The sequence below is a fragment of the Xenia sp. Carnegie-2017 genome, unplaced genomic scaffold (genome assembly GCF_021976095.1).
Source record: "Xenia sp. Carnegie-2017 unplaced genomic scaffold, XeniaSp_v1 HiC_scaffold_20, whole genome shotgun sequence".
NCBI lineage: Eukaryota > Metazoa > Cnidaria > Anthozoa > Malacalcyonacea > Xeniidae > Xenia > Xenia sp. Carnegie-2017.
In genome coordinates this window covers 9,356,549-9,383,999 of record NW_025813483.1, presented here as the reverse complement: position 1 = coordinate 9,383,999, position 27,451 = coordinate 9,356,549, and the positions used below count along the sequence as shown (strand labels likewise).

General features: G+C 38.9%; 1 protein-coding gene across 1 annotated transcript; it reads left to right on the top strand.

Moving 5' to 3' along the window:
* The first annotated feature begins 3 nt into the window (after window positions 1-3).
* LOC124442494 (brefeldin A-inhibited guanine nucleotide-exchange protein 3-like) lies at window positions 4-27,451 on the top strand. The gene is given in 27 exon segments (XM_046992997.1): window positions 4-1,021; window positions 1,105-1,156; window positions 1,855-1,936; window positions 2,976-3,107; window positions 3,173-3,241; window positions 4,026-4,148; window positions 5,167-5,206; window positions 5,578-5,674; window positions 6,375-6,485; window positions 7,307-7,610; window positions 8,292-8,413; window positions 11,494-11,845; window positions 12,631-12,742; window positions 13,613-13,859; window positions 14,370-14,765; window positions 14,767-15,121; window positions 16,656-17,019; window positions 17,258-17,386; window positions 18,369-18,567; window positions 19,206-19,359; window positions 19,362-19,748; window positions 20,330-20,509; window positions 21,486-22,359; window positions 23,185-23,293; window positions 24,142-24,373; window positions 24,727-24,875; window positions 25,432-27,451. Coding segments are annotated over 27 exon segments (6,408 nt in total). The 5' UTR covers window positions 4-936; the 3' UTR covers window positions 26,384-27,451.

Here is a 27,451-nt window from a genome sequence, read left to right as displayed (position 1 = left end):
AAGCGAGCGCGCGTGCGTGCGTTGAAGTTTAGTCCTTGTGTCGGTCATATGTCGAGTGCTTCTACCATATATAGTACACGGTTTTCAGTGGTGACCGCTAAACTGGAAGGCACGCGAAATGAACTATTGAACAGTTCTTAAAGTAATTACGAAGGTGCAAATTTTTCTTTTTTTAAATTGTAGTTTAAGTCAATAGAACCTTTGATTTGAAGTAGACTTTCTATAACAGTTCATAAGTACCACCTTTCATTCTCAAGACAATGAAGTTTTTTCAACGTCCGGTTGTGTACTACCGATGACGTCCTATTGCATAATAAGACGGCGAACACTTTTAGATACCCTTAATTTTCCGGGTAACTTTTGTTAGAATACTTATGCAGTATTTTGCGTCATCATTACTATTGAACGAAGACATTATTGTGCGGTTGAATTAAAGTATCATGAAACATACTTCATAAATCAAATGATATGCAATATGACGTCACTGGTTGTACGAAACGGGCACATTTTAAACAAAACGAAAACCTCAATATCCTGAGAATGAAAAGTCTTATTCACAAACTGTTTTAGAAAGTCTACTGTAATTGTAAAAGTTCTGTTTGATGAGACTATAATTCAAAAAGTAAAATTTTCTCCGCACGAACGGTGTAAGCGTCAAGTTTGTTTCCCTGTCCTTCTGTTGCTTCTCGTTGAATGAAACGTCACTTGGTACCTGCTTTCTAGCACATGGCTTATTGATCCATTGTTCGCATTGACAGGTAGAACCATGCAACCGCTGTAGTACTATGAATTGTTTAAATATTCAACGTCGCTATTTCGCACCCTAAATGATGCGTTTTGCGTTGAAAATTGTCGCGATGATGCTTTGAAAATGTCCTAGTTTTGTAGGTTTTTCGTATGACATTTTCTCTCGTATTTTTTTCGCATTGAAAAATAATGGAAGCGATTTTGGAAAACTTGTCCACGGTTGCGACGGCCGGAAAGATGAAGGCCATCACCGACGCCTGTGACGAAGGCTTAGGTAAAGGACTAATGTACAGAATTTGAACATCCACTTCCTTTCGTTTAAAATTAATTCAACCTTGGTTACTTCATGTATTTCAGAGGCGCTTCTGAGAGAGACAACAGGCCGTGAAGTGGAGCCGTACGAACTGAGGTATGCGCGCGAGACCAGTGAACTGTTACGGCTAATTAGACGGACCATTGACTCCACATATATCGTCGAAATTTTGACGGACTGACACGAGCTAGTCGAGCTACATTCGTCGTATTGCTTACGTGTTGCGGTGGACAAGTATAATTGCCATTGCCTCGCTAACTTTTTACCAAGAAGTAGTTCGTTGTGTCGGAGTGAATTTTTCACAGCCGGAATTTTGCCATTTTTCTGCTCACAATCTTACATCTTATTGCATGCTATGCTTATTGTCGACGTGAAATCGTTTCGCTTATCGATGGACAAAAGCTTGAAATTTCTTTTGAAGATTCTGCACTTCCCAACTTTTTCGTTGAGAAAATCTTCTCATTAACTGCGGAAAGTGAAGGGATTCGAAAGTGCTAACGAGAAAAATCATAGGAAAATTTCGCTCATACGAACATCATGCATGTCAAACCATCTCCAACGCTAGCCAGGAATCTGTAATCGTCAAAAGTAGCTACAAATCAGCTTTATTTTTTTTGGATTGAGGAGCCGAACATTTGATGTTACTTTGCCAAGAGTCGATTGCTCTTCTTGTCAGTAACATCTCAGATTGTTCTTTTCGTATCCTCTTGACTGTATTTTTGATATGGGCAGAAAAGTCTACTTCATTAAAAATTTTTGTTGTTTTCTTGATTGTTTGATGTTGATTTTTGAAGGGAAAAGTGCTTTCTGCCTTTGAAGCTCGCCTTGGAGTCACGTGTATCTAAGTTAGCCAATCACGCTCTCACTGGCTTCCATGTATGTATTATTCTGTGGTAGTATTTTTGTGTGGTATGGTATCGTGAGAAACATTGATCGATGAACGTGCAAATGTTGTTCGCTCATTACAACGCAATAGATTTCATCAAATTTCAATGATCATGTTCTCGAAATCACATTCAAGAATTGAACTCGCGGGCTTCTGTTGCAAGTACAAATACAGCTTGCAGCGTGCAAAAGTTTATGTTTCAGCTTTAGATCGTTTTCGGTTAAGGGACTAGATCGCATGGAGTATATAAGAACACAAGTTTCATTATTAGTTCACTCCTGGTGAAAATACTAGACACTAGAGTACACAAGGACTAATTATTCAACATTAGATCACTTCTGAGGAAAACATTAGACACTAGAGTACACAAGGGCTAATTATTCAACATTAGATCACTTCTGAGGAAAACACTAGACACTAGAATACACAAGGACTAATTATTCAACATTAGATCACTTCTGAGGAAAACACTAACTGGAATGTAGAACGACTCAATGTTCAAAATTAAATTGGTTCTATTCATGGATACTGGCGTATATAACAACTCAAACTGAACCATTCCGATGAAGGCTCGAGACTGAGTGTATAAGAACTCGAGTTGCATCATAAAATCACTCTCAATATAAAAAATGGACTGGAGTATATTATAAGGACTTCGGTGTGACATGAGATCACTCCTGATGAAGGCAATAGACTCAAGTTTTAGCAACAGATAACACTCGAGGAACACGCTATACTGGAGTACATAAAGACTAAAGTTTGACTAAAGTTTAAACATCTGATCACTTCTGATGAATACACCAGACTGAAATATGTAAAGACTCAAGATTCAACATCAGATCACTCATGATGACGATACTAGACTGAAGTGCTTTGGGACTCGATGTTCACCATAAGATCACATCTGGTGAAGACACCAGGCTGAACTGTACACGAAAATATGTTTTAAAATCAGACGACTTGTAAATAAACATTTTTGAACTTAAGTTTCGTGATGAGAGTTTAATTTGCGAAGCCTTTTCTTCGTAGAACCTGATTACAGATGAGCGTTTTCAATCTATGGTAGAGGGCGACGTTCATCGTCAACTTCCGGTGCAATTCGTCAATGCTGTCGTTTCAACACCATCCATGTCGGATGAGATACAAGTGGAGATCATGAAGGTTTGTGGATAAAATAGGATAATCATTTTATCACTTGTGGAAATGTCTTCTTTTTTGATTTTTAGATGCTGCTCATGATCACGTGTTCAGCCTCGTGCGAGGTTCATGGGGAATACCTGATAAAGATAGCAGAGGTAAGTATTGGTGTATTTCATTTTATTGGTCAATTAAATTGAATAATAAAATATCACCCCCCCCCCGAACGCATGATGGTAAAATGTCGAGCAAAGCCATCGAGGATTGAACTTTTTGTTGTGCACTGTGTGTCGCCAGCTTTTGTATTATTACTCGGGAAACACGATTTACTTACATAATGTCATACTTACATGTGATATTACAATGATGTAAATTTCCTTGTGCTTTTTGGCAACTATTGTAATTCGCAGATTTAACCAAACACTGCTCTCGAGTAACCCGAGTGAACGCCCGATAGGCGCCTTGTTGCATCCAACCCTTTAGGTGTCGAATCTTTTCAAAAGCGGAAAAACGAAGAATAATCCACAATTTGGATGCCAAACGTTCTTGTACTGTTTTGAAAAATTCCTATCACTTTGCTAGCTTGAACAACATCTGCCATAATTTAACCTGGCGCGTTTCAAATATGCGTACGTGGATTCAATCGATTCATCTTCATCAGACATCGACAAGATATGTTTTCAACTGTGAAATGCGTACCGAATTTTTGTCTTATCAAATTAGCTATAACTTCCCAGTTAGTTAATAACTTTAACTTTACATGTGCATTACGGTAAATTATGATGATCAAAAAATAAACTCGAGAGCACTTCAAATATGACTTCAGAGCTCTGCGCATTTTATGCTAATAAGTTCGAATTGCTCTTTTCATGCGGGAGATAAATGTCGAATAGACTTTTTAAGTTTTTCGGCTTCAAAATGACGATGTCTTGGTTTTTGCAGGTCTGTATCGAGTCATATACCCGATCAACTCAGTCCTGGACAAAGACTGCCTGCCGTACAACGCTCTCGCAAATGATGAGTTCCGTGTGCAGCGAACTTGAAGAGAACCTAAAGAAAGAGATGGTATGAAATGCTACTAACATTTACTTAATCTCTTGGTTGTTATCGGGTAACAATTAATCGACATTCATTTCATGGGAGGTGATAAGCAGCCTTTTGCTCCTACAGTGCAAAACTTTTGGCAAAATTATTATTCGTTTCTTTAGAAATTTAATTCCATTCGTTGTTTTTCCAGTGATTGAACATAAGACTTGTTTGCATTGTAGGAGTAAAAACGCGATGGCTTCGCTACTGGTGATGAGCACTGTGCCAGATAATTATAAAGCAGGGATGGATTTTCTGGGGAAACGTAAAGGGGAGGAGTGGGCGAAAATGTCAGTTGCTATAAGTAAAACCATTGTAATGAGGTTACTTAGTGATTAATTGTACTCAAAGCCGAAGCTAAGTTGAGTAAAAGTCTCGAGGCGCGCGGTGAAAGTATTTTAGCCTGTGCTTTGCATACTATGAACGATGGTGTAAATTAAATGTTTTTGTGTTTTGGGGAGTACTTTTTCGTGATTTTGTTATTGCAAGCTCAAAATTTGGGATTGTAACACTACAAGTACAGACGACATTACAAGTAATACGACCTTTGTATTTTGAATAGGGGAGCTCTTATTACGTAAATACGTCATTAATTCGTCTTACTATAGAACAATAGAAATTGAGTGGCAACCACTGTAATAATTTTAGGGTCGGGAAAAAACATTAAACCTCTATTGCACTTCGTTCGCCTCGCTCTTGCTTTTGCTCTTTCGTGTTTCTTTGCACGAGCTCAGGTTTATCTTTTACCACCTCGTCCGTACTGGTTCGCTTCAACGTATATGCAATTTTTTACAAGGTCTGGTTGATAGAGCTTAAAAACTTCTCCCCCCTATATAAAGCAGGTGGGAGAGTTTAATCATCAGGTCAAATCTAGTAAAAAAATTTGCATAGCTACATTGATAATGATCCATACTCTCATGCTGTTATTGTGCGTTATGTTACTGTTCGAAAGTAGTACGTAGAGCATAGTTAACCCCCAGTGTTATTTTTTCTGTAGCTTTCTCATCATTCGAAAGATTTGCCTCATGCTATTCGTGGTAGGTTTTGTTGTATTTGAGTTTTCTTAGTTTTGAAGCGTTGAAATGAGTTTGGTCGAAAAATCCTCCAGTGGGGGGGATTCAAGTGAGATAGGGTAGGGTAGATTAGGGAAGGGAAAACTTAGCCAACGTTTTTCGACACAGCTATCATCGAAATTATTCAAAAATCCACACTAATAACGGCTGAGATAACGAATAATTGAACAATAGCAATCAAAACTTGCATGCTTCTTGCCGCATGTGGAGATGAATTCGATCCCTTTTTTCAAAAGGAAAAGAATTGGAAACACGTGATCTTTGATTTGTTCAATTCAATAAGAATGTACAGAGAGTATGTTCTTGTATTTGATGCTTTTAATTTTGTTTTTGAGGTTTGGATCTGATCCCGAACGAGTCGAGCAAAATTTTAACGCAAGATGTTTCGATGCTGATGAAGCATTTTTGTCAACGTATACCATCGAATCACAGGTAGAAAAATTGGACTTTTTGTACCAACAACCATTGTTTTCATTTTTGCAATGAAAACTATACTAAAGTAGTCTTTTATCTATTAGCACCACCACCAAGATAATCTCTTTGAATAGAGTGTTAAATTTTCCAGTACCTCTATATTTTTAGACAATTCGTGTATGGGAATATCAAGTATCACAACGTAGTGTGTGATCTCCTAGTATCTGCAAATTATTAAGAAACTCGTATTTTGGACTCTTAGAACCATTTTTTCAGAAGCAACTAATCTAATCTGTAATCTCCTAGTAGCCCAACCTAATTAGGAAATTTGTAATTTGGAATGGCAAGTACCATAAAGTAGTCTGTGATCTCCTTGTGTACACGCCTAGACAGAAAATTTGTATTTTGAAATAGCAAGTACCATAAAGTAAAACGTGATCTCCTAGTGTACACACCCAGTTAGAAACTTTGTATTTTCCAATAGCAAGTACCTTAAAATAGTCTGTAATCTCCTAGTGTACACACCTAGTTAGAAAATTTATAATTTCGAATGGCGAGTATCATAAGTCAGTCAATGATTTCTATAATTTCCTAGTTCCCCACATCTCGTTAAATAATGAATATTTCGTGCCAACGATGATCGTGTAATAGTCTTTATAACAGTTGCACTGAGCAATATATCCATTTATCCATTAATATCTTTTCGTTCCGGTGGAAGTACGTCCCAACAAAGTGACGAGCTGTCCTTATGCTTGGAGGCTGTGTACGTGCTTTTGTCAAGTTTGTCCGTCGCCATCAGACAGCAGAAGGATTTGATTAATGTTGTATGGTGAGAACATGAATTTTGTGGATATTTAGAAGTGAGGCTGGCACATTAAAAACCTTGTTTATAATTTTTTTATTCACACATGCCTTTTTACAGACAATCTGATTGGCTGTAAATCAATGCAATCTGATTTACTGTAGTCGCGGGCGGCTTTTTACGATATCTCGGCCGTGGTCAAAAAGCGTTATTTGTCGCGGCAAATTTGCTTACAAATTGATATTTATATTTTTATTGTCGGTTTTAAAAGCCATGTGAATTATTCAAGGAGGAAGCAATGTGCAACATGATATTTATCATTACGAGAGTGAACTTTACTGCGTAGAAGATATGAACTTTTGAGTAAACAGTTCGGCTTTACTCCCAAAAAGCCACGCGAATTTGCGTGATTATAAAATCAAAAGTAAAAACGTTACTTGGATAGGTCTCAACTGAAAAAATGTTTTTCCAAGATGGCCGCTTATGAGACCTCGTGAAAATATTTTTTCAGTACGTAACTCTCTCTGAAATAAGGAAATGTTTCTTCGAAGTTTTCAAATTTACTCACACTCGCAGATAGATATTTTTGGTTTAATCATCATAACAAAGAAAATACATTTATAAGCACCGTAACAGCATCGTTCTTTTCTCTCGTCATTTAAAAAACAAAAACCACGTGATTAGTATCTTCTCTAAAATAACATAAAGTTTCTCACACCTCTCAGCTGGTAAATAACACATGTATGATTAATGCTATTGGTGGGTGCAGGAGAGAGCTCTACCTTCTAATCTTTACAGGAATGTGGTGCACACATAAATTTAACCTTCATCATTTGTGTTGTTTTAAGGCAATACTTATGTCCCACCATGATCCATCTTCTTGGCAGCCCAATCAGTGATGTTGGCGCGAAAAACAAAACTCCCGGTGCCTATCCCGAAAACGGAGGACGCGGGGCTCGAAGTCTCGGTTCGCCTCTCAAATCGAAGCTTCTTCAATCTCCCGCGCAAATCATTTACCGTATTTCCAAGGAGTTGATTCGATTAGTTGGACCAATGAGCACGATGCGGCCTGTACTCGACTCTCTGTTCCATCGAATCCTGCTGTATCCTCCTCCGCAGCAGAGAACCGAGGCATTGAAGGCAGTCACAGACGTAAGTTTAGCCGATAGTTTGTTGAAGAGGAAATTGGAAAAGTGATGTCATTTCAACGTATAGTTTTCAGTAGAGCGATAACAAAAAAGGTTTTTATTGATGATGTTTAGTCTTTAACTTAAACGATCTTCGGATCAGAGGCGTGACTAGAACGTTAATTCGGGAGGTGCATATTCTTACATTCCGTTGTGCCCTACTTATTTCTTTTGAAAGTGATTTGAATTTCAAAAGAAATCAGTAGGCCACAACTGAATATATGAATATACACTCCCCCAATTAACGTTCTAGTTATGCCTCTGGATGCAATAATATCTATTTGCATGCGGCTTTAAACTTAAGCAAGACAGTTAAACAATTAACAATTAAAAGATGTGTACTGTGTTTGCACAGGTTTATGCAAACCTGTGGAGACCTTTGGGAGAACTCCAGAGCAGATCAGTGCAAACATCAAGGTCATATATTGATGATTTAGCTGCAAACTCTCTTTAATTGATCGAATTGATTGAGCTCATTTCGGTTTGCACAGGCTAATGCCAACTCAGCTATGGACCAATCAGCGCAAGCGTTGTATTGCTGTTGTTTTGCGAATAGCCATCTTCGTATCTTGAAAATTTGCTTTCCGCCTTTCAAATACTTGGCCACTATTTTGAATAAACGCTGCAATGATCTTTTCATGTTTAGATTCTAGCCAGTCCCAGTCATGTCGTACATATTGCCGGGCCTGTCATACCGGATACCGCTGTCCCGTCGACTCCCGACTCACCTACGAAGCAGAAGAAATCTGAAGAAGATCTGTTGAAAGTGTAAGTTCTTTGCGTCGAAATTGATGTTTGCGTATTGAGCTTATTGCGTTTGAAAATACAGTATCACGTGAATCGTGCTGCTTTTGTAAGGTAAATATGATTGGAGAATACATCGTGATCAAAAACGGCGCCTGATTGGCTAGTGATTTCATCATAGAAATAAACCAATGGTATTGTTTTCGTTGGAGTAAGTTTGTGTTCCAAAAAAATGGTCCTGCGTTAGCTCTTATAACATCCCATCAACGTATTTCGATCGATATAATTCACTGGTAGTGGATTGTGAAAGATGTTTTAAATTCATTTTATTGCGTTGCTGAAGAGACTATTAAGTCGATACTATTCAGCAGCTGAAGAGGTTAGCGCCTGTAACCGATAGATAGCGATCTATCTATCTTATTAAAATTAGAAAGTTATTGGAAGTTTTTACGCACTATGTGGTATGACGTTTTATTCAGTTACACACTATGTGGTGTGACGTTTTATTCAGTTACACACCATGTGGTGTGACGTTTTATTCAGTTACACACTATGTGGTGTGACGTTTTATTCAGTTACACACTATGTGGTGTGACGTTTTATTCAGTTACACACCATGTGGTGTGACGTTTTATTCAGTTACACCATGTGGTGTGACGTTTTATTCAGTTACACACTATGTGGTGTGACGTTTTATTCAGTCACGCACTACGTGGTGTGACGTTTTATTCAGTTACACACTATGTGGTGTGACGTTTTATTCAGTTACACACTATGTGGTGTGACGTTTTATTCAGTTACACACTATGTGGTGTGACGTTTTATTCAGTTACACACTATGTGGTGTGACGTTTTATTCAGTTACACTATGTGGTGTGACGTTTTATTCAGTTACACACCATGTGGTGTGACGTTTTATTCAGTTACACACTATGTGGTGTGACGTTTTATTCAGTTACACACCATGTGGTGTGACGTTTTATTCAGTTACACTATGTGGTGTGACGTTTTATTCAGTTACACACTATGTGGTGCGACGTTTTATTCAGTTACACACTATGTGGTGTGACGTTTTATTCAGTTACACACCATGTGGTGTGACGTTTTATTCAGTTACACACTATGTGGTGTGACGTTTTATTCAGTTACACACTATGTGGTGTGACGTTTTATTCAGTTACACACTATGTGGTGTGACGTTTTATTCAGTTACACACCATGTGGTGTGACGTTTTATTCAGTTACACACCATGTAGTGTGACGTTTTATACAGTTACATACCATGTAGTGGGACGTTTTATTCAGTTACACACTATGTGGTGTGACGTTTTATTCAGTTACACACTATGTGGTGTGACGTTTTATTCAGTTACACACTATGTGGTGTGACGTTTTATTCAGCACTACGTGGTGACGTTTTATTCAGTTACACTATGTGGTGTGACGTTTTATTCAGTTACACACCATGTGGTGGGACGTTTTATTCAGTTACACACCATGTGGTGGGACGTTTTATTCAGTTACACACCATGTTGTGTGACGTTTTATTCAGTTACACACCATGTGGTGTGACGTTTTATTCAGTTACACACCATGTAGTGGGACGTTTTATTCAGTTACACACCATGTGGTGGGACGTTTTATTCAGTTACACACCTTGTGGTGGGACGTTTATTCAGTTACCCACCATGTGGTGTGACGTTTTATTCAGTTACACACCATGTAGTGTGACGTTTTATACAGTTACACACTATGTAGTGTGACGTTTTATTCAGTTACACACCATGTAGTGTGACTTTTATTCAGTTACACACCATGTAGTGTGACGTTTTATACAGTTACACACCATGTAGTGGGACGTTTTATTCAGTTACACACTATGTGGTATTATGTATTACTCATTAATACACTATCTAGTATGATGTATTTCTCAACACACTATCTGGTATGATGTTTACTCATTAACATACATCATTTTCTCATCTTTAGAGCACATTGGATATTCAATTACACGCTTTGACTTATCAATAACGCTGTAGAATATTCATTAACATGAAGTAACAATCAAGAGTTGTTAAGTCAAAGCGTGTAATGTAGTATCTAACGTGTTCTAATGATGAGCAAATGGGTAGTATCTGGTATTATAACTTTTTCTTATTAACACGCCATCTACTTATCAACATGTTATCTGGTGTAAAGTATTATACATTAACACGTTATCTTCTATATTGTATTACACGTTAACACATTATCTGGTGTATTGTATTACACATTAACACGCTATCTAGTGTATTGTATTACACATTAACACGCTATCTGGTATGTTGTATTACACAAAAACACATTATCTGGTGTATTGTATTACACATTAACACCCTATCTGGTATGTTGTATTACACAAAACACATTATCTGGTGTTACACATTAACACGCTATCTGGTGTATTGTATTACACATTAACACGCTATCTGGTATATTGTTACACACGCTATCTGGTTTATTGTATTACATTAAAGCTATCTGGTTGTTTACATTAAACGCTATCTGGTTTATTTTATTACATTGAGCTATCTGGTGTATTGTATTACACATATACGTTATCTGGTGTTGTATTACACATTAACACCTATCTGGTGCATTATTAACACGTTATCTGGTTTATTGTATTACATTAACATGTTATCTGGTTTAAGTATTACACATATACACGTTATCTGGTGTATTGTATTACACATTAACACCCTATCTGGTATGTTGTATTACACAAAAACACATTATCTGGTGTATTGTATTACACATTAACACGCTATCTGGTATGTTGTATTACACAAAACACATTATCTGGTGTATTGTATTACACATTAACACGCTATCTGGTGTATTGTATTACACATTAACACGCTATCTGGTATATTGTATTACACATTAACACGCTATCTGGTTTATTGTATTACACATATACACGTTATCTGGTGTATTGTATTACACATTAACACCCTATCTGGTATTTTGTATTACACATTAACAAGCTATCTGCTAAAATATGTCACCCATTAACACATTATCTGGCATAACTTGATACTCATTAGATTTTCTCGCTGCAGCTTGCTCGATGGTATTGTTGAGTGCTCCCAGTCTGGCGATTCGAGTGTCGTGGGAGGAAGTGTCATTTGTGTTGTCGCACTTCTCGGCTCGCTCGAAGAACTGAGCCAAGGCGAGGGTCTGTCGCAAGAACAGATAAAGCTGTTGAAAAATGTTGAATATGTCGATGGATGGGAAAAGATTCGAACGGAGAACTCTACCAACGTCAGCGACGACTCGTCTCAGACCATCCCCAAGTTCACTCTAGCCAACGAAGCTTTTGATGAGGATGACAACATTGAGGTGCATCATGGGAAGTTAAATTTACTCTGTGGAGTGGATGAAGGATCCCCGGCACTTTCTGCTCGTAAACAGGTGTGTTGAAATCATCTTTACTGTTTTGAAGCGCGTATCAGATCAACAAAGACATTGTAAAGGAATGCGAAAGAACTCTGCATCAGGATTCGGTCTTACTTGATAAAATGTTTTTTTGAAAGATGACGCTCTGATTAATTAACATTTATAAAGACCACGAGCTGCAGTATAAATGTACTGAAAGTTCAACATGCGATGAATTTTGATGAAGTTGAAGTGTATATAAGTGCTCATCTTGCAATATCAGATCACGTTCGACATCATAGAACTCCTGATGAAGACACTAGACTGTATAGCATATAAGGACTAAGTTTCGACATCAGATAACTCCTGGTGGAGACACTAAAGCGGAGTATATAAGGTCTCAAGCTTCTACGTAAGATTACTCTTGACGGAGACATTTGACTGGAGTCCTCATCATTAGAGCACTTTGCACATTCAATTACACGCTTTGACTTCAATAGCGCTGTAGAATATTCATTAACATGAAGTAACAATGAAGAGCACTAGTCGACAATCAATAGCATTTATTTATGCCGCATAACAATCGGGAATATTCGGGTAGCTTTATCATGCATTTAATGAAGTTAATTCCGAAGCCATCATCAGAGATTATAAATAATATAAATCCTTTATATAACGAAGTTAAAGGAAGGATAATTAAGATGAAGCAGACATTCAAATAAACATGTATATACTTTGTACGAAAGATGTCTGTCTTAACAGAAATAGTCTATCTTAGATAGTCTCTCGCAACTGCAACACCGCACTTCTTTGTTTATTAGGTGGAGTTATCTTTGGATCAAGTGGACTTCGATATGGTCAACGAGAAGTTTGCTAGTACAGATAAGTTATGGGATATAAGTCGCACCAATCCAGATGGCAGTGAACAAGAGAGTAAGTTTTACAATCTTCACTATCTTCTTTCTCTTTTAAATTCTTTTAAATTAGTTTGATTTCGTGCTGTATCTAAGAGAACGTTTTGTAACTGGTTAATTTATCCACACTACGAATACCGCTGTACTATCAACCAGGGGCGTATTGCCTCTGGACAGATGACAAGGGCAGTCGGGCAATGTTCGTTGGAAAGTTGGATGAATAAGTAAACACTTAAGTCATTCGATATTGAAAATATACCGACCGCCCCTGTAACCCCGGTACGCCGTTGGGTTGACTCTCCACGAAAAATACAACATGGAATTGAATAGATGTACAGAAAGAACTGAAAAACTCAAAGTTAAGTTAAAAGAAACCAATCCTCTTAAACATTTTAAAAACCAAACCTAGACTATCAACTCTGCAACTGTGCATCAACTCGGGAAAAGCAGTTATCAGTCTTAAAATCGTCAGTTTTGCCACATTTGAAGATGGCGGCTGGCCTAACTTGCGACTGTAGAATTTAGGCCGAGTCTGGCATCTGGTAAATTGGGTTCTAGGTCATTGTATCGAACGGTCATCTTCATTAAATAGACATGCTTGTCTTTTCCAATATCCGAATCCACGTTTGAGCTCTGACATTTTTATAAAAAGTCCTTGATTTCTGGATTAAACCTGAAAAACAATTCAAAGATTTGTAAATGTAATTTGCAGACATAGTTTATTCGTTATTTGGTATGTGTATTGAAATATATTATTGTTTATTCAAAATCTTACTGCATTAAATATTACTTCCAAACTTTGGTCTAAACCCTTGTGCATATTTTCTACAAGACACTGACCGGCGTTTACTCCTAGTGAAATCTACCCACGCATTTCGTGCATTTATAGCTATAAACGAAGGCAGTTTTCCAAACCATCATAAGAGCGTCCATTTTGCCGAAGATCTCGAAGAGGAATTTACGATCGAAAATCGGGAAGACCAGAGACTTGGTCGCTATGGTGAAAAGTCACGTGTGGTTGTGCCTCGGAGAGCCGGTGGCTTACCTCGTCGCATCGCGTCGTCACCTTCGAGACCAGGTGTCGTGAAACGTTCGGCATCGTTCGACAGCAAGTCCAAGACAAAGCCTGTTGCAAAGTAAGTGTATTGTCCCATTGCAATAAAGATAATGCATTACAATGTGTTCAAAGCTCAAAGCCTACCGTAAAAATATAGATTTTTCAGGTTATCCTAAACAGGTTCTTGATGGTGCTCGTCGCTATATAAGGCTAGACATGTTCTTAAATAGGATCTCAATTTCTAAAGAAAAGGCGAATCCTTTCTTGTTGGTGTATAGGAAGGATTTACGTAGATAATGCCCAAACTTAAAAAAGTACTGTACGCGTCTTTAAACCAAACAGAATGAAACAGTATATTTCTGATTTAGGATTCTAACTGCTGGCCGGGTCATTTTCATTACCTTGTGAAGAGTTTGTTTTGCTTGAGTTATATATTTTAGCTTCAACTCTTGGGGTGCTAAGAATAAAAGAAGAACCTTATTAAAATCTTAGCCTGAACATGTCCGTATGTGAAGGCGTATCGATAAGAAATTTTAACCTTACAGGTTCTTTTACGCACGGTCTTAAAGCATCGCATATTCAATTTCAGTGAACGACGCCGTCTTAATGGCGATCCCTTATATTCTAAAGCGTCCAAGGATGGCAGACAAAAATTGCATCGTTTGAATTCAGATGTCGGTAACTTGCCGACCGCCGAGGATACTGATGACGAACACGAGAGACGGTCGGCCATTTCCAGGTCTATTCTCAGAAAGACGAATCAACAACCCAATCATGTCTTGGATGGTGAATTTTCTGAGAAACCTAAAGGGATACTCACAAATTCTGCAATCATTGACGTCGGCAACAAGAAACAAGGCGTGGTTAAGATTAACGGAATCCTCGTCAGTCGATCGCGTGATACTCGCTCCCAGGCTTCCCCAGAACATGTGTCTCCAGGCCCGGACAAAGTCATCGAGAAACGGAAATCCGTGGAAGAGAACGAGAGAGGGTGCGCGCAACTTTGCGCGATGTCTTCTGGGTATTCTCCCATCGGTTTTGAGCCTTCACGATCCTGCAGCGGTAGACGAAGCTTTGCAGCAGTTTGCATCTGATGTTTGCGAAGCTGTCACTTGTATGGCACTTAAGCGTAAGAACGTTCCGAACTTCGGAACTCTTCGTGGCTCGTCCGATCTTCTCGATGATACTTCGGGAAAAGGGGCGAAGTCATATTTGCATTATCCAATTCTGAACGCGGACTGCGTCTATGCAGCGGTGTATGCAACTCTCAAGTTGAATTTAAAGTTGCATCGTTCTGGATATTACAGTAAAAGACCGGAGGACAGCGACCTCTTTACACTGGTATGAGTTCAAATAAGTTTTTGATTAAAGTAGAAAACTTTGAAAGATTTATAAGGAATAGTTGTAGGATACTTTAAGGTATTTGTAATTTGTAAACCGAGTGTGAAAGTTAGAACGAGTTAGTGGAAACTTTCGGCAAGTTATTGACTAAATGAGAACCTCTGTACAAGTTGTTAACAAAGCGAGGAACTTTGGTCAAGTTATCAAAAAATAGGAGAAATTTTAAAAACGTCATGAACGAATTGGGAAACTTTCACAAATTATTAAGAAAGTGGGAAATTTAGAACAATGCGTGAACAAAATGAAAAACTCAGAACAAGTTATTAAACAAAGTAGGAAACTTAAAATAAGTTATTAAACAAAGTAGGAAACCTAGAACAAGTTATGAAGAAAGTGGGGGAAACTTATAAAGTGCCTATATCCCCCTCAGGGAAATAATCTATTTAGATAGAGTTGAATATTTTAAGAAAATTTGTAACATATTTTATAAGATAAAAATTTGATCTTCAGTGACTTTTTGGACCTCAAAGTTGCCTTTTTTCGTGTTGACCGTGAGGTACAGTGACTGGGTCTAGTTCACCGGACGTAACGTACATTGGAGAACACGGTGCTTTTTAACGCTATAGAATTGCAGTGTGATTCAATAACAAAGTGCACAATATAACTCAAGTTTAATAAAAAATAAATTTCTTGACTTCGCTATAAACTACAGCGTTCAAAAGCAGCGTGCTTTCCAATATACGTCACGTCCGGTGAACTAGACCCAGTTACAGCACCTCACGGTCAAACACGAAAAAAGCCAACTTTGACCCCCCAAAAGTCAAGGAAGATCAAATTTTCGACTTATAAAATATATTGCAAATGTTCTTAAAATACTCAACTTTATCTAAATAGACAATTTCCCTAAGGGTGATATAGGCACTTTATAATAAGTTATTAAGAAAGTCTAAGCCTAGAGCATGTTAGTAACAGAATTGGAAACTTAGAACAAGTTATTAACAAAGTAGGGAACTTAGAACAATTATTAACAAAGTAGGAAACTTAGAACAAGTTATTAACAAAGTAGGGAACTTAGAACAAGTTATTAACAAAGTAAGGAACTTAGAACAAGTTATTAACAAAGTAGGGAACTTAGAACAAGTTATTAACAAAGTAGGGAACTTAGAACAAGTTATTAACAAAGTAGGGAACTTAGGTTTTTAAGAAAGTGAAACACTTAAAACAAGTTATTAAGAAAGTGGAACAGTGGAAAAAGTTCTTAAGAAAGTTGGATACTTAGAACAAGCTGTTAAAAGATTGGGTGATGTGGGAACTTCAAGCGTTATGAACATGGTAGGAAACTTGAAAGCACTCATGAACAAATCAGGAAACTTTCATTATCAAACTTGGAAACTTACAACAAATTTTTTAACACATTACGAAACTCAGAGAAAGCTATTTATAAAGTGGTAAAGCTTGAACGAGTTACCAATAAAGTGGGAATTTTTCTTCCATCCAATTGTTTAACAAAGCTGAAAACATTTTTCTGTAACAGGAGAGCTTTGTGAGAAGCATAAACAACTGTGGTGTGGAGGTTGGTCTTTCCTCGGTATGGCTTGGAGAACTTTATCGCCTTGTGACAACCTACGATATTCTAACCAAAGCCGGATACAGGGCCGACGATGTCAGTTTGAATCGCGCTCTCATCGAGCTATTGTCGGACAATAGTCAGGCTCCAAGGAATACGGACAATAATCCGAAAATAAACGATCCGATTTTCATCCATGTCATGGAGGAGAGGGCAATGTCCGCCATTCAAAGACAAGGCGGGAAATTTGTTCGTCGTGTTCTCTTATTGACATGGGAGTCGCTTCTTGAAGTACTTCGAGTTCCCATCGAATCCCCTTCATCAGACATTGGTAATTATCTAGAAACAGTACTAGATCTAGTTAAGCGGTGGGTTTGAAGATAAATTTAAGAGACTGTCCTGTGCATTTTTAACCGCTGGTAATAACTCTTTTTTATTACATAGCCTGAGCCGCACATTTTCGCGCGCGAATGAAGATTCGATCAAAATTTCTTTACCATTACGAAAGTCGTTGTTCGTATCGTAGGCGCATTGTATTATTGAACCTTTGTCTATACATGTTTTTACAGTTCAAGATAACATTGGAATAGCGCTGGCTGTGGCATCCGATGAAAGGAAACCGCAACCTAAAGAGAGGGATTCGGTTTGCACAAGTCTTGATGGACTAAGACGAATAGCCCGCCTCTTTTGTACGCTGGGTAAGTATAATCCAATCTACCACCGAATCCATTACATATTATCATTACCATCCTTGAATTAAAAGCATGTCGCCTGATTGGCATATGTCCACCTTGTATCTATTATACACTCTTTTAAATTCATAATTTTTCGTTTCAGACATTAAATATAGCACAGACGTTTTGAATCTAATATAGTATAGTATAGCTATGTCCACATAATTTGCCATTTATTTGATATGTATCCCCATTCCCCATGTATCCAATATGTATCATCCATATATCCAATATGTATCATCCATCTATCCAATATGTATTATCTATGTATCCAATATGTATCATCATGTATCCAATATGTATCATCTATGTATCCAATATGTATCATCTATGTATCCAATATGTATCATCTATGTATCCAATATGTATCATCTATGTATCCAATATGTATCATTCATGTATCCAATATGTATCATCTATGTATCCAATATGTATCATCCATGTATCCAATATGTATCATCCAATTTGTCATCATGTATCCAATATGTATCATCTATGTATCCAATTTGTATCATCCATGTATCCAATATGTATCATCTATGTATTCAATATGTATCATCTATGTATCCAATATGTATCATCCATGTATCCAATATGTATCATCTATGTATCCAATATGTATCATTCATGTATCCAATATGTATCATCTATGTATCCAATTTGTCATTCATGTATCCAATATGTCATATGTATCCAATATGTATCATCCATGTATCCAATATGTATCATTCATGTATCCAATATGTATCATCTATGTATCCAATATGTATCATCCATGTATCCAATATGTATCATCCATGTATCCAATATGTATCCCCGTATATCCAATATGTGTCATCCATGTGTCCAATATGTATCCCACATGTATCCTCTATGTATCTCATTCATTCAACATTTATCGTATGCCTGTCTTATCCTTGTTTTAACAATATTCTTCCTCGAACAGGTATTCAAACAGGATGTGAAACAGTTCTATCTCAACTTGCCAACGTTTCTTGCGGCGGCTCCAGTTTCAAACCAAAAGCTATTCACGTGAAAAGTAGGATGAAGCTGCATGCAGCTCACGTGCTGACAATGGACGCCCTGTTGGCCGTTGGCCTGGATTTGGGAAGTCATGCTCCGAAATGCTGGAAGCACGTGTTTAGGTTTGTATGCGGACCGCTGAAGTGCTTGACGCAATAATTTTTGCAACGAAGACCAGAAACTCCGGTATAGAGCTGCCTTCACGGAAACAGAGCAGGGTTGTCATTATTAGACTTGCACCAAGTCTGCCCCCTGAAATATTTTATAATGTTGAAAAGTTGAAAAATGTTATGGGCAGGAGGTTGAGGATGTCTAACTCTACCGACCTTGATTCCTGAGAAGAGACAGTTTGAATTTTTTGAATGTTTTTTGGCTTCCAGAAAACGTATTACCTTAAAGATTAGTAATGCTTCAGGTTAAAAATATGAGATCCCAATGAGTAATCTTAGTTACATAGTACAGGTGAAAGAAGTATAGAAAAAAATTAACCACTCGTGCTGTCCGTGCTTGAATGATGGCTGAGTGCATTAAATAGTTCAGGCCTGGGCCGATGCATGTTTCAAACGGTGAGATTACTGATCGAGCATTGAGAAGCTTGCCATCAACACATCGACATTTAGTCAACTCAGCCAATTAAGAATCAATTTCATATTTGTCGACTCATAAGCGAAAGATTTTTTTTGGTTATGTTTGCGTTCGAAAAATGAAAACTGTTGGGCCACCCCTGTGCCGACACGACCTCATCTTGTGTTGTTTCTAGATGTTGCACATACATTGCTGGCCTTCAGAATTCTCAATATGCTTCAACGGTCTCGCGATACGCGAGCCCGTCGTCGAAAGTTGTCGAAGTACCTTCCCCGATTTCTGACGCGTCGTCCGCCTCCGAAGTACCTAGTCCAGATACGCTATCGGAGGAAGCGCCTCGGACGTTGTCCGACACCATCAGGAGTGCGCGCCAGATGCGACTCAAGTTCTAAATCCAACGGATGCAACGCGTGCGATATACGCCCTGTCTACCTCGGTCGATCGCTTGTTCGAACATGCTGCAAACACCTTGAGCTCCGATGCCTTGGTTTCGATGCTGGAGTCTCTTGCCGAGGCATCTGCTGACCAGTTGGTTGGTGGTACAATGGACGTGTTATTGCGCGAACCCCACGCAGTCGTATCTGTGAAATGTCCTCTTTCCTCCAACCTCCATTTCTGCAGAATGATCGATGTTGTGTTGCGTTGTACAAGAGACGCGAGACGACCTCTTTTACATTTGATGAAAGTGTGGTCGACCGTCTCGAGGTATTTTGTAAAGGTAACATCCTATTTGTGATTTATAACGACATCGGATGATTCAAATCATGTGTCTTTGCCACTGGCTGGATGAAGGCTATCGTCAGTTTGTATACTAGGCATGCATTCAGCTATAGTTTGATCTCAATTGAAATTCATGAAGAAATGATGTTCAACCAACAATGAAAGATGAAATCTCTGAAGCTCACGAGGAGAAAGAGAGAAAAACGTTCAGCAAATGTCACGTGTCTAATTAAGATTAAAATGCCTGCATGAAAAAGCTGTTGGTTTTGCCTTAATTTTCACGTACCCTAAATTTGCCACTACCTAAAGACAAGACATGCGTGAAGTTTGTCGGTCGATTTTTTTGTTAACATATATTGCATTAAGTACTCTTAATAAACCTTAAAAATGCCTTCATGAACAAGCTGTTGGCTTTGTTTTGATTTTCACGTGCCCTAGATTTACCAATGCCTAAAGATCTTTTCTGTCGTAACCATCCGTTATCATAACATGTACACAATGCTCCTAATAAGTCACCATTCCCGGTAAATGTTTGAAGGTCATTTCTCTTCTCCTCTGAAGTGTTGTTTTCTTTCGTAGTTGATGGTCGACAGCAACAACAAGGTGTTCCAGCTCTCCTTGGATCTCATGAAGGACACGTTATTCGTTGTACTGAATAATCGCAATGAAATAGCTCATTTTTGGTTTCACGAGATGCTGTTTAAACCTTTCTCGACCATTTTGATGTCTGGCAAATTGGATATTGAGCATGAAGACAAGGTTTGTTTTTGTTTTTTTATTTTGAGTGGGAAAGCGTATGAGAATGTAGAATCTTCCAAATGTATGGATTTTCCTGTTCAAATTCAGGTGTTGAGGAAAGACAGTGGAGTTGTAGATGGGGAAAGTTGTGCATATGGAAGTTATACATGTGGGAAGTTGTCCATAGGGGAAGTTGTACATAGGGGAAGTTGTACATGTGAGAAGTTGTCCATAGGGGAAGTTGTACATAGGGGAAGTTGTACATGTGAGAAGTTGTACATCTGAGAAGTTGTCCATAGGGGAAGTTGTACATGTGGGAAGTTGTACATGTGAGAAGTTGTCCATAGGGAAGTTGTAAATGTGAGAAATTGTCCATAGGGGAAGTTGTACATGTGGGAAGTTGTACATGTGAGAAGTTGTACATGTGAGAAGTTGTCCATAGGGAAGTTGTACATGTGGGAAGTTGTACATGTGAGAAGTTGTCCATAGGGGAAGTTGTACATGTGAGAAGTTGTCCATAGGGGAAGTTGTACATGTGAGAAGTTGTCCATAGGGAAGTTGTACATGTGAGAAGTTGTCCATAGGGAAGTTGTACATGTGAGAAGTTGTCCATAGGGGACGTTGTACATGTGAGAAGTTGTATTGTGGGTGAAGTTGTACTAAGAAAAGTTAAATAAAGGAGAATTTTTACGTGGGCATTGAATATGTGAGAAAATTTAAGTGTGGGAAGTTGTATGTTGGAAAAGTTGTTCATAGAAGAAGTTGTACGCGAAGTGAAATTGTGTGTAAGGAAAGTTGTATATGGAGAAAGAGGGAAAGTTGTATATTTTTTTGGGGAGGGTGGAGTATACATGTGGAACTTGTGTATACATCTGAATAATGAGGAAAAGGGAGAGTTGTATATTGAGGAAGGCGGTAAAGTATCTCAAATTGCCTAATTGGTGATAGCAAACATATTAATATTTTCTTTTGTTTGCTCTACGCATGCATAATTTAGGTTCTGCAGATGCTCTGTGAAATTGCTCGCACTAACGGTGGGGTCATCAAATCTGGATGGCGATCCATCTGCTCTGCAGCTGGCGCAACTCGTGTGTCACCGCCACCACGTACTCCGGTGTCTGATCAAGAAGTTCCAATGCCCAAAATTTTGGAGATTGTCACATTATTTATCAACAGCAAAGGAGCGCTGGTGTTTTCCCAGGCAGCGGTCAACTGCATTTTGTGTTTATCCAAATGTCTGCATTTGTCGACCGGTTCTGAAGATGGTCTTGGCGACGACCGAAGTCCTCACGAAAGCGAGACCTCCAGCAATGTGAGCGAAGGACCTTACGGTGATATGTGCGTTGCTGCTTTGGATCTGCTGTCGAAGATTTCTGAGAGATTGGCATCGATTTACGTGAAACCCGCCAACGTCATCTTTCACGGATCTCACTCGGTAAAGATGGATGATAGTTCATTGTCATCACCATCGCTTCCCATCATGTCGAAGGTTGACACAGTCGAAGATCCTTCAACTCCATCGTCCGGCTACGCTAGCAGCGTTACTACGATGGATGACAGTGGCATATTGCGCGTGTGGTATCTGACCTTGGACGTTTTGTCGTCGACCGTAATCACTTGTCCCGGGAAGTTTCAGCTCCAGGCTCTTGATATGTTGTTCGATGTGCTATATTCGATCTCTTCGGTCCCAGGTCCCCATTTCTCCATCCTCGTCTGCACCAACTTGTTGCTACCAATGCTTCATAACTGGCTGGAGAGGGGGACACTCACCTCCGAATACTGGCAACGAACGGCGAGCAACTTCAAACAGGCATGCGGGTTGATGACGGAACTTATTGTGAGAGAAATGGGGCGATTTTTGAGCCTCCAAGGTATGATGTAAATTTGGAAATTTCATGTATGATTTATTATTGCTACAGTGTTTTGTAGAGGATTATATTCACTTGCTTCCAGCAGAAGATATATGTTGAAAATTCACGTTTTTTACTCTAATCGAGTGCTTTAATCGGAAATGATCTGATGTTCAAATTTGAATTCGTTTATACTCCACTCTAGTGTCTTCATCAAGAGTGATTTGATGTTGAAACTTTAGTTCTTACATACTCCAGTGTAATGTCTTCATTCAGAGTGATCAGATGTTGAAACTTGAATCCTTTTATACTCTAGTCTATAGTGTCTTCAACAGGAGTGATCTGATGTTGAAATTTTAGTCCTTTTATACTCCAGTGCGGTGTCTTCATCAGGGGTGATCTGGTGTTGAAACTTCAGTCTTATACGCACTCTGATCTAGTGTTTTCATTTTGAATAACTTGGTGTTAAGTGTTGTTCTCATATGCGCTTGTACAGTCTTCAGCATTTTGCTTTCATCAGAAGTGATCTGTTGAAACTTGGATGTGTATTTTTGCACTCCAGTCCAGTGTCTTTTATCAGGAGTGGCATAATATTGAAACTTGATTCTTTATCAGAAGAGGTTGTATGTTAAGATTTGAGTCCTCATATGCTCCAGCATTCTGTTTACATGTGATGTTAAAGTTGGAGTTTTTTCGTATTCCGTTTGCTCATAGTAGAAATTTGTGTACGTTCCAGTTAAGGTTTTCAGACAATGCCGTCGTTGAAACTTCGATTTATATTTCCTTGTGTTTTTCCCAGTGCCAATTTTCCCCATCAGAATTAATGAATGTTGAACGTGTTCTCAGGGGCACCAGAATGCGTGTTGACGTTGATGCAGGAAGTGTTGGATCTTTTAAAACTTGCCGTGTCGCAGGCGAACGAGGTGATAGCAAGAGTAGGATGCTCTTGCTTCAGGTAAATAACCGTAACTTTTCTCATTGATCATAAATTTTCTCTCCAACCCGTTTTGAAGAAGGCTGTGATTGACACGTCGTCTTGTTGACTGCATTCAATATGAACGAAATGCAGTTATACACAGTATCTTCAGGTATGGATTTAGTGCGGTGTTTTAAACGGTTGCACACCCTTTGTGTGGGGTAAATCCCCTCCAACTAATCTCAATGTAGAAAGCAATTAAAGGCGTTTATGAGTAATGACGAAACTCTCTCACAGCGTCACCCACAGAGGAGGGTCTTGATATCAGCCGAAAAAGACCTTTTCCACCAACAAAATTTAAAGAAATAAAAGATAAAACATACTCGAAAAAGCATCATCTTGTAAACTCGAGATTCGAGTTGTGTTAACAAGAGACAAGATTTTATAGCAATGTTTCGATTTTTGATGAGGACTTCGAAATAAAGTCGAAACGTTGTTTTTAATTATTGTCCCTTGCTAATGGAACACGAATCTTGAGTTTACAAGATGATGCTCTTTTGGAGAGCGTTATATTTTTGTCGACTGACACTGACTAGAAACTAGAGTAAACCTTCCCAAATAAAAACGCATGCTGTTTTCATGTCTTGTTACTTAACGATCTCCTTGTACATTATGAGATTCACCTGTCCCTAAAAAGTTCAATATATGGCAGCGAAAGGTTAAGGAGTTGAAGTCAGGTGAAAACTCTGTACGAAGAGCAAAAAGTACCAATTTTAACCTTTGGAAGACAGTTTTGATCTAAGAAGGAAGTCTTCCTATTAGTCAACTGAACAAATTGAATTGTTTTTTTTCGTTTGGATTTGTTGAAACGTTTTCTTGTTTTTAAGGCATTTGCTATTGTCTGGTGGCTCGCTCTTCAACGAAGACATCTGGAAGATTATTTGCGAGGGATTGCGTGCAGCGATGCGAGCAACACTCGTTCCTGTGAAACGCCTGATACTCTGTTATCAAGCGGGCTCGAGTAACGTCAGCGGCGATGACGGATATCGCGTAAGGGTTCTAACCCGTCGTGATGCATCATGGGAACAGACCATCCGTCATGGTCAGTTGGCTGAACAGGTCGATAAAACATGTAGTATTCAGATTTTTCTTTGCTCTTGCGCGCTTGACTTACACAAAGTCCTTAAACCAATCAAAATCTTTCTTGGATCCTTTCTCGCGCGAGTGTCACTAACGACACGTATGATAAAACACGATTTACAAAATAATACATTGTCATACCTCAGTTTGCATTGCTTGAATTTCTTGTGCTATTTTGCAACTATTACAATGCGCAAATATAAACTCTGATCTTGAGTATCCCGAGTGAACGCTTGTTTAGAACAAGCGTCTGTTTTGAATATCAATAATTGTGTTTTTTTTCTCGTCGAACCAAATTCATCTCATGGAGATTTCCGTCTTTCTTCCACAAGGTTTTCCTGCTTGAATCGCAACTCGAGGAGGAGTTGGAACAAAGCGATGACGAATTCCCGACGAACGAAGACGAAGACGAAGATCAACGAACATTTTTCTTCGCCATTTCATCGAGCGACAGCCAAGAAGGTGCAGAGAGCACCACCAGGTATATCTTTTAATCAATTGGAGCAGAAAATTTTCTTTTATCGAAATTTTTTAAAGGAAAAGTAGCAGTCGCTACTCGGGCTATCCATAAATCTCTGCTGGGCATGTTTTTCATTCATTCAAACTTGCGCAAACACTTAGAAAGTTTTTAAGCACGCAAATCTCTCCGAACTTCTATGTGCATGCTCCATGACTTTTTCGTTAAATTGTGTTACGCTATTAATGGGAGACCACAGTCGATTCACATCTCATCTTTGAAAAGGAGACAAGTCTACACAAAAGTAGAGAGACTGATCCTACACGTTCCTGGCTTGTGACCGGCATAGCCGTGTTAAAAGATGAAAGAAAACTTACTTCATCACAAGAAAGGAACTTGTAGGCTTTGGCGCTCAGCTTTTGTGTAGATACGTTACCTTTTCATTGACGTGGAATGGACGGATTTCAGTAAATGTTTGTAAAATACATAAGAATGCATGTCATTGTAATATGCTTTTTGGGTATTTGCCCTGACGATGACGAGCGTACTACTACAGCTATTTCAAATTACCTTTCTTAAGGATTCCGTTTCGCGATCTGGTCGTTGGTCTTCTTGCGCATCAGCTTCTTCTACAGTCCCTTGGTTTGATGTTATTGGACGATAAAATTTTCTCATTCATATCTCATAAACATCCTGGCGATGATTACGATAGCGAAACGACGATGCCCGGTTTATTGAACCATCTGAGTCCCGCCAACTTTTCCATCGTCTTCGACTGCTTGATGGAATCGCACACTGTGGCGTACGACTTCAACAGTCGCTTTGGTCTTCGCTCTTTGATTCAGATAATCGTTCGCCTCCGTGCGCCCGCGAACCTACTTCGACAATCCACGATGGCCTTCAAGTTCTATTTTCAAACGTTGTTGGAAATATGTCGCTTTCACGGGGAACACGTGTCCGTCTCGTCGGTAAAGCGTATTCTCGTCGGTGAGCGAAAATTAAGTCCCGATGCTGAAAGTACCCTTCACGAGGACAGTGATGCTCAACTGGGAGACGTAAAAAGTGCTGAGTGGTTCGTTCGCAGGCTCCACGAAGCGTGCTCTCAATTGAGTGGTGTCTACAATAAACTTTACACGTGCTTTGAGTTCGAAACTCTCGAGAAAAATTTGACGTCCACACCCGACTCATCCCCGTCAAAACTTCGCTCTCATTTTGGTGACGATTCTCTTCCAATCATACGGCGAAAGATAGACTACCCAGAAATGGTGAAAGGTGACACGTGCTCGTCACCTGATCGCCGTCAATTTGAGGGAAAAAATAACGACGATATTTTGCAACTGCGAACGTGGACTGCGTTGACGGTCGACATGTTGGAAACGTTGCTTGGCCTTCCAACCCTGCAATTTAAACCTATTCTCCCGGCAGTTTATCCTGCTTTGATTTCCATGATTCCTGTTTGTGGGGACCCGAAAGTTTGCGGGCTCCTTTACGACATAGTTGCACGTGTCAGTTCCTTATATGGAATAATGTAGATTATTGTATATGTGAAGTTTGAATTGGGTCACATAATTGGAGGTACGTGTCACAAGCGCATCACGTGATGCAGCATAAAGGACGCATTTAATGTTCGCGTTCGTCGTAAACCAGCTCGTTACCATTGAACTGAGTATGTAATTGGAAAGCTAATTTTAGTTAGAACACGCCTGCACTTACTTGAAGCCTCCAAACATGCGTGGCTCGAGGTAAAGTCCCAAATTATCGTTGTAATCTTGTTTTGCGACGTGCGCATTATCGTACTGGCTTCAAAGGTAGCCTCCATTTGTATTCAGTTCAATGCACCTAAAGAAACCTGACCATGCCACATCAAAGGTAGCCTCCATTTGTGTTTAGCTCAATGCACCTAAAGAAACCTGACCATGCCACATCAAAGGTAGCCTCCATTTGTATTCAGTTCAATGCACCTAAAGAAACCTGACCATGCCACATCAAAGGTAGCCTCCATTTGTATTCAGTTCAATGCACCTAAAGAAACCTGACCATGCCACATCAAAGGTAGCCTCCATTTGTATTCAGCTCAATGCACCCAAAGAAACCTGACCATGCCATATCAAAGGTAGCCTCCATTTGTATTCAGTTTAATGCACCCAAAGAAACTTGACCATGCCACATTTGCACCTGAGCATATTAGTTTATTTGATGAAATGCGATAAGTGTTTGTTCTACGAGCGTATTCTGCTTGTAGCGAACGTACTTTGCTAATGTCAAGCTGCACAATACTAATTTGAATTCCCTTTACGCTATCTGCGGAAGGTCACGTGCTCAGATCCACGCGCTGTTCCTCGGCTGATTTTTTCCATCTTTGTTGTACAAGACCTCGTATTTTTCAAATGATATAAATGTAAAAAGTAGGACAGTATCTTTTATTAAAATAAATTAGTCAAGAGTTTATCGTCACTTACATTGAACTGACTTAGAAAATTCAAATGAACCTCAGCGAACTTATATTGTGTATGAATTCAATTGATCAAGTGATTGAGATTCTACGGTTATTTTATTGTTCTAAACACGATTAAATCATTTTGTGATGTTTACAAATTCGA